Source organism: Sorghum bicolor, chromosome 10, assembly GCF_000003195.3.
Source record: "Sorghum bicolor cultivar BTx623 chromosome 10, Sorghum_bicolor_NCBIv3, whole genome shotgun sequence".
Lineage (NCBI taxonomy): Eukaryota > Viridiplantae > Streptophyta > Magnoliopsida > Poales > Poaceae > Sorghum > Sorghum bicolor.
This window is the reverse complement of record NC_012879.2, coordinates 59,343,784-59,362,648: the sequence shown is the minus strand read 5'-3', so window position 1 is coordinate 59,362,648 and position 18,865 is coordinate 59,343,784. Positions and strand designations below refer to the sequence as shown.

Below are 18,865 nucleotides of genomic sequence, written 5' to 3'. Positions count from 1 at the left end.
CGAAAACCATTTTTTGATGATTCAGTGCAGCTAACACGTAGTCCTTCCAATTCTATGAAAACAAATCCTGCGAACCATAATATAGATACTCAATCAAGTGACATCAGTGCTCAAGTTTAGAGAGATACAAAATTAGTCCATAATTCATACAAGATGGGTTACAGATGGGCCGATTCACTGTAAACAGAACCCACACATCACACAAAATAAAAGCCAATAAGATATAAATAGAGTATTCAGTGCTCTTAACATAATAGAGTTATAGTATTAAACACGTTCTTCTCCTTGTTAGATGTCCACAGAAAGGGAATTATTTTGCTTGTCTAACAAAGGCATCCACTAAAACAGAATGGAAACAGATCATAAGAAATCAGGCATTCAATGTTTTAGACAAGAAGATGTAGCTATGAATCACCAACCCTAGTAAAGACAAACAGGCCATGCTTGCTAGAAACAAAATTATAAAGCACCAGACATAAGCCATGCTTGCTACCAGAAAAAAAAAAACTCTATGTGCTCCTCTGAATCATGATGCCATTCCATCTCATTTTGCACCTAACTGAATTCTGAAAATCATCCCCAATACAGATCATGTAGGTGCCAAGTGAATACACACTTGATAAGATTATTGTCCCACATTGCTAAGTTCCCTTAGTCAAAATATTGTACAAAGGGAAAACGAGAGGATGCTTGGTTAGGGAAATGAACAGAAACAAATCCTTAGCATATTTTTAACTTAATTAATAAAAACATAAGAATAACATTGCCTTTCAGCTAACCTGTAATAAGTTTCATTTTCAATAGATTTCAAACAGTAAGCTGTCAACAAATGTTGGGTCAGTACAACAATCTTGCTCATCAGCAGATCAGCAGGCTAGCAGTCCAAACCAAAATCAAATAGTATGTGCATTGTGCAAGAAAACAATAAATCAAACTTAATATGATCTAGACTCGATGCATTATGAAACTGCAATATGTTTGAAGGAGTAATTTTCTTCTCACCTATTGCTGGATTGGATGACAGTGTAGAGAAATTGGCAAGAGGCAGCAATTCGGATTCTGACAAACTTCAGTTTCCCTGTCACTTACCTTGCACGCATTTTTTTTTTTAAAAAAAACTTACCTTGCACTTTTCTGCCATTGATCAATTCTTCCAAGAAAAAAAAAGCATACAGCTGAAACCAAAGGAACACGAGAGTATCACTTCTACAGACTAATAGTACTTTCCAAATGGCATAAATGACATCTTAATTATCCAAGGAGCTAATCAGCATGTGTGTTTAAATGAATGCAGCCAAACCTTCAGGTTCTCCTTCAGACAGTGGCCGTTGAGTGCACCATACAGTGCTGGGCTGGTGCTTCCAAGCTCCAGGCCCTCCTCGCTGGGTCGCCTTCTTTTATGGTGAGTTGCATTGTGGGCGTGTGTTCATGTCCGGCTAGGCTCTCTGCTCAACTCTTTGTACCTCTGTTTTTTCCAACCTTAATGAAATGGCACGTAGTTTCGGTAAAAAAAAAAGACCTGCAGCTCTCACGCATTATTCGACAAAATCAACATGTTTACATGCTTAACATGACAATAATACTAAACCCAAAAAACATACAAGAATCACAAGATTTTGAATAAACGTGTTGCTAGGAAGTTGAAATAAGAATACTGAACTTTAATAGCTGTCACCTGTGATATAGTAGTCCAGAGAATAGCATTTGCAAACCTGCATGGCAATGAACTGTTTGGCTCTATAAGAAACAGATGGACTGTTGACCATCTTGGTTTGCCATTTTATTTAAGCTGTGTTTAAATGAGTTTTGCCTGAGTTTTACTTACTTTGATTTTTGTCTTCTCTAGATATAGGAGCAATGTCATTATTAAGCAAACGAATGAGCCTAGTTGAAAGATCACTCTAATTTGAAATTCGCTTTATTTATATTTCGAGCAAACTGGATTATTTTTCTTTTCTTTTCTCTCCTTTTTTTTACTCTCTATTCAAATAAAAAAAAATACAATTCTTATTTTTCGGAGGAGTCTGTTATAAAAAATATTAACATTTACAGTACAAAATAAGTACTATTAAATCAATTACCGGAATATACTTTTACAATAAAACTTTTTGGAGATATAAATGATAATATTTTAACTATAAATTTAATTAAACTTAAGCTTATTTAACTGGCACGAATGGTTTTTCTTCTTCTTTGGGACGGAACAGAGAGTAGTTGAGAGAGGCCCAAGTCTGAACTCAGAGAGCTGTATGAGTAGGTGACAACTGAAAACTGACAAACATGGGGATGGGGAAGATGGCAACAAAGAAACGCAATCTAGATCGCCATCGGCAAACCGAGGCCACAGGATTAGCAGCTTCTCCGAACTCCCCCTCTCGTGCTGCTGCGTCTCCTCCTCCTCGTCCTCTCCAGTGTCCAGGTAACCCCCTGCCGCCATCTGCTCCTCATATTCTTCTCCAAGATTTGGAAGTTCCTGACTGCACCAAAGCAATCTCCAATCCCCCGATTTCGTTCCATCTGAGAATACCACTTCCGATTTTGGTCGAATTATTCGGCATTAGAAGATAAGAAGATAAGATATAGTTCCCAATTGCTGACCATGTCTGTGGAATCCAACGTACTGGCGTTGACGTTGCAGCTAGGCCATGGCGTCCACCGTTTCCTTCTCCCCCGCCAACGTTCAGATGCTCCCGGCTAGGAGTGGCCGAGGCCATGCTGCCTTTGGGAGCTGCTCTGCCGTACCAAGAGCTGGGCCAAGGCTGCGCTCCACGGCCGTCAGGGTCAGCAGCGAGCAGGAGGCGGCGGCGGCCGTCAGGGCGCCGTCCGGGAGGACCATCGAGGAGTGCGAGGCCGACGCCGTCGCTGGGAAATTCCCTGCCCCCCCGCCGTTGGTTAGGCCAAAGGCCCCTGAAGGAACACCGGAGATCAGGCCCCTTGTATGCATTCGTTGGGTTTCCTCACTGAATTCTGTGTGCTCTTACTGTAACTGCAAAATCCTGACTCCCCATGTGTCATTTAGGACATGGCAAAGCGCCCCCGTCGCAACAGGAAATCACCAGCTCTTAGGGCTGCATTCCAGGAGACGAGCATCTCGCCTGCCAATTTCGTGCTCCCATTGTTTATCCATGAAGGTTGGTAGCGGAATTAACTGACATGAGAGTTGAACACAACTCACATCTGATATATCAGATTTGCTCGGTGATGATCTGTAGGAGAAGAAGATGCTCCTATTGGAGCTATGCCAGGGTGCTATAGGCTTGGGTGGAGGCATGGGCTGCTTGACGAGGTACTGAAAGCGATAGGGGTTATCTCATATCATGAATGTTTGTTTGTAATGTTCTTTTCGATGAATTTACTGGAGACAGAAATATATATGTGTTTTGCTGCTTGGATCAATTGTATTAAGTAACTCTTCAAACTGATGGTATATGCAGGTTTACAAGGCCCGTGATGTTGGTGTTAACAGTTTTGTGCTCTTTCCTAAAGTTCCTGATGCATTGAAGGTCTATTAACAAATATAACAAATTTGTTGCTTGTTTGTGTCTTAGATAGAGTAGCTTACACTCTTGTTTCCTCCAGTCTCCAACAGGAGATGAAGCTTACAACGACAATGGTCTGGTTCCACGTACAATCCGCTTGCTCAAAGACAAGTTCCCTGATATTGTAAGCTTATGTGCCCCTCATTCAATATCTGGCTTTCATCATAGTCCCTAATATCTTTCCTTAAACTCTTATGACTGCTAGGTTATCTACACGGATGTTGCGTTAGACCCTTATTCATCTGATGGTCATGATGGTATTGTGAGGGAAGATGGTAAGAATGATGGCCCTTTATTCTCATCTTCCACATATGGTTTGTGACCATTGGCTGCATATTGATCTTGCTACTCCAAAAAATCCTTAAGGGCCAAAGAAATTTCACAGGCTTATACTGAAAACTCTTAAAACTGTTCACCTTTTCCCTGAAGTTGCTGTACACAAATATATTTTCAAGTCTCCATACATTGTCTACAGTAGCTTTGTCAGAATTCCTTTTTTCCAGGAGTCCTTGTACCTTAATGCCTGATATTAGTCACTAGAATTTAGTTTGTACTTTGTAACATGTTTTGTGCTTTTTGTTTGCCTAGCTGAAACCACTTCTTACTGCTCTTATTTTTCAGTCGTTGACTTCAGTATTTCTCTCATGGAGTAGCTGTTAAGAACCACTAGTCAATACGCCAGTTTCATTTTCTGTATTATATGTTGCATAATGATGCCTGAGTTTGAATTTTTGTTACTTATGATTTTTCTCCTGGATGAGAACATTAGACAAGTCATAAGAAATCTCCAAAAATGAACTTTATTTCTCCAGCTAATCATTGCCTTGTTTGTGTCCTGCATCAGGAGTAATTATGAATGATGAAACAGTTTATCAGTTGTGCAAGCAGGCTGTTTCACAGGTTCATCTCATCTCTTGATTTTGTGTTTGGTCACATAAACATGCTAGTTTTTTTTCACATTAAAATTCTCCATATAAATAGGCTCGTGCTGGTGCTGATGTTGTCAGCCCTAGTGACATGATGGATGGCCGTATTGGAGCACTTCGCTCTGCTCTGGATGCTGAGGGTTTCCATGATGTCTCCATTATGTCCTACACTGCAAAGTATCTTTCTATGCTCTTCCTGTCACCATGCCATTTCCGTACCCCCACAGTTGCCATCCTATTAAGTTTGAACCCAAATGATACATCTGTAATGTATGTTTTTGCAGGTATGCCAGTTCCTTTTATGGCCCATTCCGAGAAGCTTTAGATTCAAATCCAAGATTTGGAGATAAAAAGACGTATGGAACTTGCACCAAAGATGCTATTTCCATCTAGTAAACAATTTAGTTGCTTCGTATTAAATGTTGGCTTTCTTTTTAATCTGAAGCTATCAGATGAACCCAGCCAACTACAGAGAAGCCCTCATAGAAACCGCAGCGGATGAGGCAGAAGGAGCTGACATTCTGCTTGTAATGTTCCTTCTGTATAGTGGCTTGTTATGAAGATAGAGTTTCTATGTGTACATCTATAACGATGGGCCTCATTTGACAGGTGAAACCAGGATTACCTTACTTGGATATCATCCGACTTCTTCGGGATAATTCAGCCCTACCGATTGCTGCTTACCAGGTCATTCCATTGGCTCACCCACGCAATTCTGAAGTTTTCCCCTTCTTTTGATTAAAATGTTCATGTTCCTTGTTTGAAGTGGAAGTATGGTGCTAACTGCCAATGCTATTGCTCTATCCAATCGACTGTCATCTATATATATTGGCACTGTGCTGCATATCAAAATTCTGTCTTTCTAATTGCTGGACACCTGGCTTTTCAATCCTGTATTCACTGCCTTAGAACCTCTCTTGTTATCTTGTCCAGATCAGATTGCACATAAATTATCTGATGCTTACTTCAAGCAGCATCAGTTAAATCATTTTGAGAATGATCACTTGAACAAAGTTAACTGTAGTTTGCTACTATACATCTGTGCACATGCAAATGGTTTTGAAGTTAACTTAGTTGTCCAGCAAACATGAACAAGGTTCTTTCTGCTGCTACAACTACAAGCAGAACCAGCAAGTCATATGAAACTTGTCCTTCTTGTCTATATCCCATGGATTTCATTTTTCCTGTCCTGTGTCCTGTGTTTGCATATCTAATCGCTGTCTGGAAATGCATGTGTTATCAACATTTTTTTTAACTTGGCACCAACAAAAGCGTAGTTCTTGGTGGGGGCTTCCAATTACTACTACAGACAGAGCAGTTAATGCTGATCAGCAGTTAATGCTGATCTCTGCTAACCGCCACCAAAGTTTTCAGTTACTGGACACGCTGATATGCTTCCAAGACAGGAGCTTTTCATAAACGTTGCATGTGTCAGATTAAATTACCTTCTCTGAAATGCTTTGCTCGCCACTCGCCTAGTACTAATCCTGCCGTCCTCCTCCTCTTGCTCGTGCAGGTCTCCGGCGAGTACTCGATGATCAAAGCTGCCGGTGCGCTGGGCATGGTCGACGAGCAGAAGGTGATGATGGAGTCGCTCATGTGCCTCCGGCGAGCCGGCGCCGACGTCATCCTGACCTACTTCGCGCGTCACGCCGCCGCGGTGCTGTGCGGCATAGGGCCCAAGTAGTCAAGTAGAGGGCAGAGGCCCGCCATCCCTGCGCTGCACTGCATGCCATTGTGTAGCTGAGTTGACTAGCAAGCAAGTATAGCTTTTTTATCGTGCGAGGGTGTGTTTGGGCCCGGGCCTTGGAATTGGATTGTAGGAGGCCTGGGATTCGAATAATTTGCGCCGGGAGATTAGCTGTGCAAAACTGTTTTTTGAGTTCTCATGGTGGTTTCATTTCCCGGTACTAATACTAATCTTGTGCGTGCTGCTAGTAGAAAATCTGAAGTTTTGAATTTTGAAGCGATTTTGGACGGCTGGCCAGGTCAGCGCCGCTCCCCATCTGGCTACCCTCCTCTACCTGAATGAACGAACAAGAATTGCAGGGGGGGCGGACTGGGGCAGCGTGCACAGCATGTTGAAGTCCCCCACATGATCCCACGAGGATGGACCCATTCTTCCTTCCTCGGTTGCCGTAGGAAGCAACGGTGATCTGTCCAGCGCAGGCCCCGACGGCCGAACTCACTCCCAAATGGATGTGCCAGCGGCACGCAGCTGATCGGATCTCGAGTCGCCTGCACCGGCAACGAGGCAGGCGCAGCTGCCGCGGCGAGACCAGCAGCCATGAGCGGATGAGCCTGCGCTGTGAGCTGGCCTGCCATGCCATGGCCAGAAGGGATATGCATGGAGGAAAGGAAAGAGATGCAATGCAAGGGACAGACTCGTAGCGTCACGTGAAACGTGCACGGACACCGAAGGATATATAAAAGTTTTTTCTTTACGGTCACTCCTCGAGTCATGGCGGCCTTGTTTAGTTCACCCTGAAAACCAAAAAGTTTTTAAGATTCTCCATCACATCGAATCTTGTGGCACATGCATGAAACATTAAATATAGACGAAAATAAAAACTAATTACACAGTTTAGCTGTAAATCACGAGATGAATCTTTTGATTCTAGTTAATCTATGATTGGATAATATTTATCACAAACAAACGAAAGTGCAACAGTACCGAAAATTTTTCAGTTTTCGGAGCTAAACAAGGCCTAGTAGTTAATACTCGTACGATACGATACGATGATCATCGCCCGTTCGTTCGATATGAATATGACGATGATCCGTTCCTCAAGCCTCGCCGGCCTTGCATGTGCCCTTGTCGGGGGCGGTGGCGGCCTGGCGCCACCGGAACGGAATGCCGCAGCCCTGGTCCAGCTGCCAGTTTGCCGATGGCACTCCAGTGGCAGTGGACTCCAGTCTACGTGTACTTCCTCCTCCCCTTCGTCGTCCTCTGCACTGCTTGGTGTATTGCACGCGTGGCCCATGGACACCGGACCTTTCCGGCTTCGCTTTCCGCCTCTCATTACTCCGAGCACGGAGCGCCGGCACGGCGACGCGTCGTCTGCCAGCCGGCAAAGCTCGTACGGATCAAAACTGTTAGTCTGTTACTGCTACCAATAAACAAATTCGCTTGCAGATCAGAGACACGAACGAGCATGATACGATGATCGAGCAAGATCGAGCTAAACAACAAGGGTACTGCTGCTATTACTAGTAGAGAAAGGGGAAGAAAGAATCCGCGGAGCCTTTGAATCCAGCCCGATCGATTCAATCGATCGATCGAAAGAACCAACCAACCTCGAAAAGGGAGCAAATTTAAAATTACTACAAGTGAGAAAATAGCGGCGGGCGCGAGGAGGAAGAAGAACCAACAGCTACAGTGCAAGATGTACTGATGCGTCATGGCGACTCGACTCTGTCTGTCACTGGCGGGTGCGCCACCGCGGCGGCGGCGGGCGGACCGTGGAACAGCACGCGGCTAGTTGCTCTTGTACGGCGTCGCGGGCGGCGGGGGCGACGAGTAGGACACGCCGTAGACGGGCGGGAGCGGCGGCGGGGGCGACGCGTAGGACACGGGGTACACGGGCGGGAGCGGCGGTGGGGGCGACGAGTAGGACACGCCGTGGACGGGTGGGAACGGCTGGTTCCCCGCTGGGTCGGACGGCGGTGGAGGCGGCGAGGAGTAGGGCATGCCGTGGGCCGGCGGGAATGGCAGGACGCCGCCGCCGCTGCCTGGTGTTGAAGGTGGAGTGCCGTGCTGGTTGCCGCCGTGGCCGCCGCCTGGAGAACCACCACCTGGGGACGGAGGGTGGTAGCCGGGTGTCGTCGGCGTGGATGGCGCGCCGGGCGTCGTCGGCGGGAACGTTGATCCTGGCGTGCCTGGAGTCGTCGGTGTGGATGGTGACGACCCTGGTGCGCCCGGAGTCGTCGGTGGGTATGTTGAACCTGGCGTGCCTGGAGTCGTCGGGGTGGATGGCGACGACCCTGGTGCGCCCGGAGTCGTCGGCGGGTATGTCGAACCTGGCGCTCCAGGGGTCGTCGGCGGGAATGCCGAACCTGGCGTGCCCGGGGTCGTCGGTGTGGATGGCGTTCCTGGTGTGCCCGGCGGATACGCTGATCCTGGCGTGCCGGGAGCCGTTGGCGTGTGCGGCGGCCAGACGCCACCGGGGTGCTCTGCGGGTGGTGGCACGCCCACGGGTTGACCCGACGGTGCCCACCCTGACGACGGCGGCGGCGGCTGGTAGCCGGACGACGGAGGCGAGCCGCCATGGGATGAAGGCCCAGATGAAGGCGGCATTGATGGCTTGGGGCTGCTGCCGTCTGTGGGCGGAGACGGGTACGACGGAGTCGTGGCGCCCCCTGGCGGCGACGGGTGCGACGGCGTGGTGGAGCTTCCTGGCGGCGACGGGTGCGACGGCGTGGTGGAGCTCCCTGGCGGGGACGGGTACGACGGAGTCGTGGAGCCTGGCGGGGGCAGCGGCTGTGAAGGACCGCCGGGGCCCGACCCAGGCGTGCCAGACGTGGGCGGCGCCTGGCATTGCGCCGTCCTGCAGTCGAACGGCGCGGCCGCAGCAGCGCACTGCGGCGGCGGGCGCTGCGCGGGAGCGCCAGGGATACAGTTCCACCTCCCGTCGGCCGTGGCGACGGGGCACCCAGGGCGCGAGGTGAAGAAGTTGTCCTCGTAGGTGAAGTTCCTGAGCGTCCCCTGCAGCGCGCACACCGCCGGCGGCACGGGGCCCCTGAGCAGGTTCCCAGCCACATTGAGCTGCTGAACGGCAGCCATCCCAGCGACGGTCGGCGGGAGCGGGCCCTGGAGGTGGTTCCCACTGACATCAAACACCGTCACCTTCCTAAGCAACCCGACCTGCGGCGGGACGCAGCCAGTGAGGTCGTCGTCAATGAGCACGATCTCATTGAGCGTATCCGCCATCCTCCCAATCGACGGCGGGATACATCCACCAAGCCGGTTGTGCGCGAGCACCACCACGGACGCCGGCGAGTTCCCAAGGTTCCCCGGGATGGGGCCACGGAGACGGTTGGAGTTGAGGATGATGGCATCGAGCGGACGGTCGAAGACCGCCGGCGGGATAGGTCCCTCGAAGTCATTGAACCTGAGGTCGAGGTACCTGAGGGCCGGGAGACCCAGGACGACGGCGGGGAAGGCGCCGACGAAGCGGTTGTTGCTGAGGTCGAGCTCGTGGAGGAGGCGGAGACGGAGGAAGGTGTCCGGGAGCACCCCGCAGAAGCGGTTGGAGTTGAGGTGGAGCAGCGCGAGGTCGGGGAGGCCGAGGGGGAGGTCGGCGGGGATGTGGCCCGCGATGTCGGCGTGGTTGAGGTCGATCCCGGCCACGGCGAGCGCTCCGTCGGAGGGACGCGGCGCGCAGTAGATGCCGTTGTAGGCGCACACGTTCGAGCCGACCCAGTTGGATGTGAAGTTGGATGGGTCGGAGAAGATGGCCGTCCGCTTCCAGGACTGGAGCGCTGTGTACGCCGCCTGCAGCGCTGGGGTCGTCGGCGCCGGCTGCGCTGATGCGGGTGGCGCGAGGGTGAGCAGGGCGAGAAGGAGGAGGAGGGCGAGGGCGACGCGGCGCCACCCGCTGCCGCTGCCTCCGGCAGTGGAGGCGCGAGGAGCGGGGATCATGGCGTGCGGACTGGCGGCGCGCGCGGGGGTGGCGTGAGGTTTTTGGTGGGGGGTGAGGGGGAGGGGGAGGTGGAGGTGGAGGGAGTGGAGTGAAGGAGGCAGGCGAGTGGCAGTGGTGTCCCTTGTCAGGGGCGGGACAGGGGGGGCGGGGTCAGGTCACATGGCAAGGGTAAACGCGGAGCGGAGGCGGGAGGGTGTGCACGGGATGGCCGGCCTCGCCCTCGCGACGCGGTGCCCGTGCCCGTGGAGGTGCAGGACCGGACGGTAGTCCGAAGCGCAAATTCGAAAGTGTTGACAAGTTGGTTCCAGCTCGTCATCGAATTCGTCTTCGAGCTTCCACTAAAATAGTACTAGTCTCTCTGAACTTGTCACGCCCGCGTACTAGTGATTAGTGAGCAGTAATTAATGGCGGGGCTTTGTAATGTGCACCGCGCCCGCGTGCACTCGTGAATCTCAAGGCCAGTAGTAGTAGTACTAGTGCTGGAGCTGGACTACTCGAGTTCAAACTCTCCGGTTCCGCCGAGCCGAAGCTTCTGTGTGCTCATCACTCAACACACCACTACTCCTACCATGCACGCAGGCAGCTAAAGCCTGGTCAACAGTTCAGGGCGTCTTGCCGCCGACAAGGTGACGTACAAACGCCGGTGGCCAGCCACCGCTAACCTCTATCCGCTGCACGTCTGAATAATGATTTCGTTTTCCTTGCGAGCTGCGAGAGGGGCAGACTGTAGAGTTTGGCTAGTAGAAGTTCCCGTCCGTTTCTGGTTCTTTTCACAGTTTCTGCAATTTCGGGGCATTCAATTCCGTAGCAATAGGTGGCCGGAAACGGCAATCAATTAACCTATGGGTCTGGCTACCGTTGCCCCCCGCCCATGCTCTGACGGCCAATTCCCACTTTGGCGTGTCCTCCGCTGTCAGTCAGTGTGTGCCCGTATTCAGACTGCGAGGCACGGGCCCATGTGTCTGTCGGTCACAGGCAGTGTTTTACCTTTTCTTTTCGTTTTCCACTTCATTTCTTGCTTAAATTTCAAAATAAATTTCAGACAACACTCTTACCATAATTTTTTTCCCTTGTCTTTCTATAGAAATAATTGTATAAATTACAAATTTTCTTTGTGCCAATACAAGTAAGATTTTTTTCGGGTTTGTGGTTTTATCTAACGAGATTTCTACGGTAAAAAAAAACAATTCAGATTGCGTCTACATAAATTTTAGTAAAAAATATAAAATTCAGGCATTTGAAAAGCAGATCACCTTTTTTTAAAAAAAAAACAAAGGAAGAGGAAACGTTGATGGGCCGAGCCGCCGCAGGTCAGCCCATGCTCGATCGAGTAATACCAGTGATGGACGGACCTATCTATCAGCAAAAGGCCCATTGCTGCACCGCTTGGCTTCCACCACATGAGCAGCCGCGCTTCCAGTTTCAGTTTACAGCCTGAACGTGCTGTTAGAATTGGCTGATGAGCTTAAGCGAGCAGATAATAGGCTTTCATGGTTAGTAAGGAAACCCCTAATAGCGTATGAAACTAACACATAGCCAGGACGCACTATAGGGATTGACCAACTTGACAACGGGATTCTCCCTGTCACAAATCGAAACAGTATAGGAAACATGTACAAACAAAAAACAATACTAAATTTATGACTGTAGCAAGCAACGAGGAAAAAAAAAACAACAGGAAAGAACATCATCGTTGCGGCATAATGCAAATGGCACAATGAAAAAAAACAATGAAATTCTTTCGTGTCACAAACTGAGGCAGCACAAGAGTGTTGAACAGAGAGAAGCTGTAGTAAAGTTGGGTCTGCAGCAGGGCAACAAGGAGCAAACAAACACAATAGGAAAGAACACCTTTGGAGCCAGATAAGACCTAAAGCTAAGTTCACTGACCAAAATTAGGCATTTTGGAACCTGGAGGACTGAGATGATGGGTGTGTTTGGTTCGTGTATTAGTACTAGTTAAGCCTGGCTAAGAATCGGTGTGTTTGATTGCCTGGTTTAGTTTGCATAGAATCATGTATTTCTTCATCTGGTGACTTTACCTCTTTGAAGACTTCTGTCGAACAGGTGATGGGCATGGTAGCACTTCGACACCTCGACGATGGCAATGATAAGGCCGTAGATGCCAAGGACTCCAGCCATGACGACGGCCGACGGGGATGATGGACTTCATGACGAGCTTGGGGCGCATGACGCCCATGGATGTGCGCCGATGCCACTCTTGGTTGTCCCATAGGCGGTGCCCATGCCTAGGCATCATGAGAGCGAGAGGGTGAGGAGAGTGAGGAATGGATGGATGGAACCCGGCGGGGGAGGGAGGGTGATCTAATGAGTGCTCAGAGGAGAAGACGAGCACAGCGGTGGCACCGAGGAAGCCAAAGAAGGGGGTCGTCTCGTCGCTACTGAAGGTGGAGACCGCCATGGGTGGAGGTGGAGAGAATGTCGTCAGGATCTCTTGTTTCTCTCGTCGGCCGGAGAGGACAGACAAGACCTCCACCACACACGACCTCCACTCGCCAAGAAAGCTCCGCCGCGTGACATAGAAGCTCAGTCGACCTACCTTCCTCTCCCTAGCAGGCCATCGCGAGGGGGCGAGCGGAGATGCGGGCAAGGCCGCTGGGGCTGGGCCGGGGGCGGTGAGGGCATCGAGATCTAGGTCCGGTGGTCGGAGCCGGGGGCGGCTACTGCACCGGGCACGAGCCCGCGACCGCACACGCAAGGGCACCGCACGGGAGGCGACAGGAGTGGAGGGCAGCGCGCGACGGAACCTAGCTCTGCTAGAACAGCCGATCTGGGTGTTTCCAGCAAGCCAAGTAATCCGTACGAAATAGGTTTGTCCAAGCCTGGCTAGCAGGCCATACAAGCAACCAAACAGGCCCAAGTTACATTATGCAAGCCTGGCTAGCCCCTAAGCCAGGGAACCAAACACACTCGATATAGCCAGCCAAATTTAGGACCAGAAGTAGGCATTTCAGAAGTTGGGGGGCCGAGATGCCATAGCTACCCAAGCATGAGGAAGTGGGTATGACTTTTACTCTTTTTCAATGTACAGAGCTTGATGTCCTATACCTTCGGCGTCAAGGATGTGTTTATGTGTTTCATGATCATAATTCATCTTATTTCATCTCTGCTTTGTCCCACGATGTGCTTATGAGTTTCATGATCATAATTTGTCATGTTTCATCTTTGCTTTGTCCCAATTTCATGAGTAGAGTCATAAACCACTCTAAGCGGAATTGTCTCAATTCCTAAACAACTTCCTCTTCTTCCATCTTTGTTTTATTCCAGTTTCAGACAACACATTCATAAATTATCTCAATCCACATCTATTTGGGTGAATTATGATGAAAAGTAACTAATTTCTATCATAATCCACTATAACAAACGTGGATTGACATGGATAGAAATGCATTTAAATGTATTTAATATGGGCTTGAATTTGTCTAGGACCATGGTGGAGATGGTATTGGTAGCAAGAAGCAATCAACAACCGTAGTTGAATAGAACAGGATATTTAAGTCTCTTTGGATCTAGAACCATCTTCCTTTCCCATTCCAATTCGTCCGTTTCTAAGCTTGACATCTTTATGCTCTCTCCTAAGGTCGTGTAATTGTGTAAATCCATCCAGTTTGTACCGGTACTAAGTATTTCTATGCCATGAATGGAGGGGTGTGCTAACATTGTTATTATCTGGCAGTCTGGCACAATTAAGGCCCCGTTCGTTTTCTGGGTATCGACGTCCAGGAATAATTCCGGCTGGATAGTTAGTTTATATTTGTATAAGATTCTATCAACCGGAATGAATCCTGCCTTGAAACGGTTCAAAACGAACGAGCCCTAAGTTTGTTCAGCCATAGGGCTACAAACATATGCATTGAAACATTCAGTTGATTGGCACGAGTCAATCGTTTTGTACATCGATAGGGCTACAAACGTATGCATTGAAACATTCATTTGATGGGCACGACTCTATCATAAATACGATAGTTCTGATTGCTCCTTTCATCAGATCCGAACCTATTAAAGTTGTGTTTGATTCAACTTTTAGAAAATCCTTCTACTTTTAGAACTACAAGCTGCTTTCACGTAGTACAATTTTCACAACACTTCTTACCCCGCTTTGGCTTCAGCTTCAACTTTTTCAAATAGGTAGAAATAGATACATATTTTATAGTTGTTTCAATAAAGATAAAGATAAAGATAAAGAGACAGGGGTAGGTTTCATAATTGTTTTAACCAAACCTATAGCTTTTTCACAGCAGAACTCACAACAGCCTCTCCACAGCTACAGCAACTTTTTCAAGCCCATAGCTGAACCCAACAGACGATAAAAAAAAGGCTAAATGTGACGAAGTACATAGAATTAAAAAAGAAAAGAAAAGGAAAGGGAAGACTATACTACGAACTATGTGGTGCCAGGTACAGGCATACAGCAAGTTGCTACGCTTCCTAATCAGCCTTGCATTTTATGTCCTCCAATTTGTTATGTAGGTCATGAACCTGCAACATTTTGAATAATGGAATCAGAAATGTCAAGATTCATGTTTATATATATATGAAATAAAGCAAACCAGAGAAAACATGTACCATTGTACTGGAGGAGAAATTGTAAGATGCTATCTCGACAAAAATGGAAGGAGACAACGAAGCTAACTTGATAGTGCCTCCACGACACAGAATGTTCCTAAAACACGTGACTGATGTGCCTCTGTGGCGGTTCACCTAGCGGAATCTGAAAAAGGCTTCATGTGAATCAAAAGCAATATCTATTGCCGCTAAATATGATTGCATATGCAATAAAAATGTAGCAAGATAGATAAGCAGGTTCCCACCGATAGTCAAGATACAAATATAACTAATTATGGATTTCTGTTGAGTAAAACAGCAACATAGGTTAATTCTTACCGACGTGAATTTATGTCCTAACATAGTACATAGGTCTCACAGTAGTTCAAATTTTAGAAAGAAAAAATAAAAGAAATCAAACATGAGAAATGCGCATCAAACTGGTGCTCACCAAGGAAAAAGAAACTAAATACAGCTAGAGAGGAAGGTACATGAAAAAGATTTTGGACACAGAAAAACACCATATAAGAAAATCTGGCAAACGGCGCTGATTCAGAAACTAGAGGTAATTGCATATCATACACAATTGTACACCACAAGTAACAACATGTGGGTGATCCGTGATTGACAACTGAATGGCTGGTCAAAAACAGGTACAGGCATGTGCCATATCAGGATAGTAATGTCTATAGGCAAACAAGTTTAAAAATAAAACCATCAACATGGACCATGAGGAAGTATTCCATACCTCTCCAATTGACCATTTTTCCTTCAACCAGATACTATCATCCTGATTTTCATTTTTATTGTCCCTGTTGAATAAACATAGCGAGAAAATGGATATAAGCAACAAGACAATTCACAATGTTGCATACAATTCAAAGTTCACAAATCAAATCGACAAAAGCAAGCATATATACATGAACATTCAAGTCTGATTGGTTAATTTTAGAAAGTCCTTTGTGAGGAAGCACAGTGCTTTCGCCATGACATCTACACAAGTACTGCATATTCACGGAATCAAAAAATAATATCCATTCATTATAGCGTTGGTCATTTTTTTCTCCCCCCCCCCCCCCCCTGCCCCCACAACACACACAAAAGAAAAAAGGCATGTACTCAAGTTCCGCATATTACATACTCAAGTTCAGCATACCCAGTACATCTTATTGAAGGACTTACTCAACAGGAGCTTGGTTTGTGGCACTTGTAGGAGCCACGATTCCACTAAGTAAATCTTGTGACTGCCTATCAATGTCTCTATGATGGCTAGAGGAGGAAGGAGACTGCTGGTAGCTAGCATGAGGCTTTGGGAAATTGCCAACACTGGACATGTTTGAGCCTTGCAAACTCCCAGATGATTGTTGTGATATCTGGCTTCCAAATGAACCTGTAAAATCCTATATAAGTTGAAATGGCAACCAAAAGCAATATGCAGAATCACATATTTCCTAAATTAAGAAAACAAAAGAGAACAAAGAAAAGGATATGCAGAACTGTCAGTGTCTAGTACGTTTATTTAATTCTGAGCTCATAATAGTGTCCATAAAGAGTCCAAGAGAGTTACTGTTGAATCCAACTACAACCTAAAAAAGTTTTATAAAGTTAAATGTATGTGCTTCCTAAGGGATATACAGGATTATCCCCAAATTTTTAGGCATACATTAGCAACTTATCAAATGGTTAGTTCTTTATAAACAGATGCCAAAAAAGTAATAAAGAGTCACAAATCAGAATGATCAAAGACCGTCTAGACATGGATAGACACAATCACACAAACTATATTACTCACAATTGGATTGACCATGTACTAAATTCGTTGAATAAAGGATAGCAGTGTAATTGCATGGATTAATCAATAATTGATACCTGAAACTCCAAATTTCATATCAGAACGGCCAAAAGTAGGTGTAGGAAATCCTGGATGGCTCGGCTGGTTAGACTGACCAAAAATACTATTGGTTGGGAATCCTGGTGTAGTTCTGCATGAGATAGCTCATTCAATTTAATATGATACATGCACACAGAAACAGACTGATTAAAATACATAATAACGTCTGTAGATTATTTTGAAGACTACTGCCCATCCTCCAAGATCAAGTGCATATATTACCTGGACCCAGGTCCAATATTATTGGCTGCTCCAATTTGACTGAAACTACTAAACACTGGTGGTCCGTTATTTTGAGAAACCCCAAATGGCGAGTTATTTTTCACTTCAGGGAAGGAAGCCACAGTTGGAAAGCTTGGAGTTTGTGATACCGATAGATGTGGATTGTTCAGAAAATTATTAAACTCTGTCAGCTTTGCATTTTGCAAATTTCTTTCACCCTCGACCTGAGGAAAGGAAACCAATGAATTAGAGTTCATTCTTGATAAAAATCCATCAAAGATCATATTTATGATGACTAAACTATACAGTATGTCAGTATATAATAGAAACTAAAGTAAGTAGTGTTGTGTTGCTAAAAAAGGCGCAACTCCAATTGTTCTCTGATAAATACAGGTCATGTTGCTCAAGCAGGTACAGTTTGCATGCCTCTACCGTTAATAAACCTAACAGGGACAAGAGACACACAGGTACGATATCACAAACATTTGCTAATAGCACATGTGGTTTTCATAAAATTTATGATATATCACTTTCCATGGCCCTTGTAGGAATGTTTATCACATATTTCAATGTGCAAGATCACATACTTCAAACTGGAAAGTTCCAATCAAATCAAAACTTGATAATGGGAAGAAAGTTGGGAGTGCCAAAGCTTACTATTGACGGCAGAGGATGCCCCTGCCTGCCTTCCTCATACGCTTTAGCTCTCAGCTCTTCAAAGCTAATATCCCCAGTGATGTCACAAGGACCACTAATGCAAAACATAATACAAAAAGATGAGCCCAAATGCATTGAGGGAGGCAGAGGCCACTGGTTGAAGCACGATGAGTTACTTATTTACCTCCTGAGGTGAGCATAACATGTAAGCTTCCAGAGTGGAGTTTCATTCTTAAAATCCTCAGCAATCTGGTGCCTGCAGGACTCAGGATCTGTACAGGAGCTGGCAAAAAACTCACAAAGTTGGTGACTCACATATAGCAAGGAATAATCAAGTAGGATCAAAAGTACAGCGCTCTAGAATCGCAAACTCACGTGTGGGCTGCTGGTGCAGGCTGTGCCGCTTCCTGTTGCTTCGTCGGGGCTGAGGGGTCCCTTACCCACTTATTTTGAAATGGCTGATCCAACAAAATCCATCAGTCACACACAAGAACACCCATTACACCATTACACAAGCTGAGTTCCCCAAGTTAGAACGAATGAATAAAACAGATTACTTATATCCATCAGACAAGACAAACCTTTGCCGTGCCAGAGGCGTTTCTGGACTGCGCGGCCGCACCCCCTTGCACTCCAAATCCAAACGGATTGGGCTTCTGCTGCTGCTGCTGGAACTGCGCACCGAACGAAGACTGCTGCTGCTGCCTGCTCCCAGAGCCGAACCCAAACGGGTTGGTATTCGCCTGCTGCTGCTGAGAGCCGAACCCAAACGGGTTGGGCTTCGACTGCTGCTGCTGCTGAGAGGACGCGTGCACGAACCTACACTGCGCTCCGTACTTGCAGCTGCAACATCCAGAACGTGAATGAGAACCACAGAACTACCCAAATTCGAGGTACGCGCATCCATACTCCAGAGCGAGCACAGCGACTGAACTTTTTTTCGAAAGATCACAGCGACTGAACTTAAATAAATAAAAGCGGAAGCAATGGCATGCCGCGGCAACGGAGAGGTGAGGAGAAGACCCCGTACCTGCCGCGCTGGAAGTTCCTGCAGAGCTCCTGCCGCCGGCTCATCGCCGGGAACGGGGAGGCGGACCCGACCCGTGCGCTGGAGCTCAAGCTCTAGGGTTTCGTCCCCGCTCGCCGTCCCGTCACCGCCTTCCAACTGCAACAGCCTGCTCCTTCACGCGGCGCTCGGAACTGGTAAAACCGGAGCAGAAGGGAAGGGGAGCCCTCCCACTTTTCCTTCCCCGCGGCGGCCGGCGTGGCGTGGCACGCACGCGACGCCGTCGGCGGGGGGAGTCCTGCGCGACGTGGGCCGCGCCGGTCGGGGTTCTCCTTGGGCCTCGGCCTGAGTGAGACGCAAGCGCTGGGCTGGGTGCCGCAGGCCCGATAAAGACCCAGCCTAGCCCGGGAGCATGT

General features: G+C 47.5%; 3 protein-coding genes across 4 annotated transcripts; 1 reads left to right on the top strand and 2 right to left on the bottom strand.

Annotated features, from left to right (window-relative positions):
- Nucleotides 2,261-6,385, top strand: LOC110431267 (delta-aminolevulinic acid dehydratase, chloroplastic). The gene is made up of 13 exons (XM_021450187.1): nt 2,261-2,419; nt 2,639-2,936; nt 3,020-3,131; nt 3,213-3,286; nt 3,435-3,503; nt 3,580-3,663; nt 3,745-3,814; nt 4,384-4,439; nt 4,521-4,642; nt 4,750-4,821; nt 4,911-4,992; nt 5,075-5,152; nt 5,982-6,385. Exons 2-13 carry the CDS (start codon nt 2,646-2,648, stop codon nt 6,150-6,152), a joined length of 1,281 nt encoding a protein of 426 aa, XP_021305862.1. The 5' UTR covers nt 2,261-2,419; nt 2,639-2,645; the 3' UTR covers nt 6,153-6,385.
- On the bottom strand, nt 7,608-10,192 carry LOC8064952 (leucine-rich repeat extensin-like protein 4). Its single transcript, XM_002437509.2, has one exon. The coding sequence runs from the start codon at nt 10,104-10,106 to the stop codon at nt 7,944-7,946; it is 2,163 nt and encodes a 720-aa protein (XP_002437554.1). The 5' UTR covers nt 10,107-10,192; the 3' UTR covers nt 7,608-7,943.
- On the bottom strand, nt 14,272-18,758 carry LOC8065585 (zinc finger CCCH domain-containing protein 46). Of its 2 annotated transcripts, XM_021450122.1 has the most exons (12): nt 18,474-18,758; nt 18,230-18,286; nt 18,025-18,148; nt 17,819-17,901; nt 17,628-17,726; nt 17,444-17,537; nt 16,787-17,010; nt 16,543-16,655; nt 15,856-16,063; nt 15,422-15,485; nt 14,695-14,839; nt 14,272-14,607 (listed from the first exon to the last, which is right to left on the bottom strand). In XM_021450122.1, exons 1-11 carry the CDS (start codon nt 18,515-18,517, stop codon nt 14,792-14,794), a joined length of 1,158 nt encoding a protein of 385 aa, XP_021305797.1. In that variant the 5' UTR covers nt 18,518-18,758; the 3' UTR covers nt 14,272-14,607; nt 14,695-14,791. The 2 variants fall into 2 exon arrangements, with proteins under 2 accessions (XP_021305797.1, XP_002437553.1); XM_002437508.2 differs by having other exon boundaries at nt 18,025-18,286.

What these genes read in the sequence shown, in the direction of transcription:
- LOC8064952 (XM_002437509.2), bottom strand. Translation starts at nt 10,106, where the DNA reads ATGATCCCCGCTCCTCGCGCCTCCACTGCCGGAGGCAGCGGCAGCGGG.
- LOC8065585 (XM_002437508.2), bottom strand. Translation starts at nt 18,517, where the DNA reads ATGAGCCGGCGGCAGGAGCTCTGCAGGAACTTCCAGCGCGGCAG. An exon ending in CCTGCACCAGCAGCCCACAC is followed by an intron (nt 17,727 to 17,818) that starts GTGAGTTTGCGA and finishes GTTTTTTGCCAG; the next exon opens with CTCCTGTACAGATCCTGAGT. An exon ending in ACAAACCAAGCTCCTGTTGA is followed by an intron (nt 15,486 to 15,855) that starts GTAAGTCCTTCA and finishes TTTATTCAACAG; the next exon opens with GGACAATAAAAATGAAAATC.
- LOC110431267 (XM_021450187.1), top strand. Translation starts at nt 2,646, where the DNA reads ATGGCGTCCACCGTTTCCTTCTCCCCCGCCAACGTTCAGATGCTCCCG. An exon ending in CACCGGAGATCAGGCCCCTT is followed by an intron (nt 2,937 to 3,019) that starts GTATGCATTCGT and finishes TGTGTCATTTAG; the next exon opens with GACATGGCAAAGCGCCCCCG. An exon ending in GCAAGCAGGCTGTTTCACAG is followed by an intron (nt 4,440 to 4,520) that starts GTTCATCTCATC and finishes CCATATAAATAG; the next exon opens with GCTCGTGCTGGTGCTGATGT.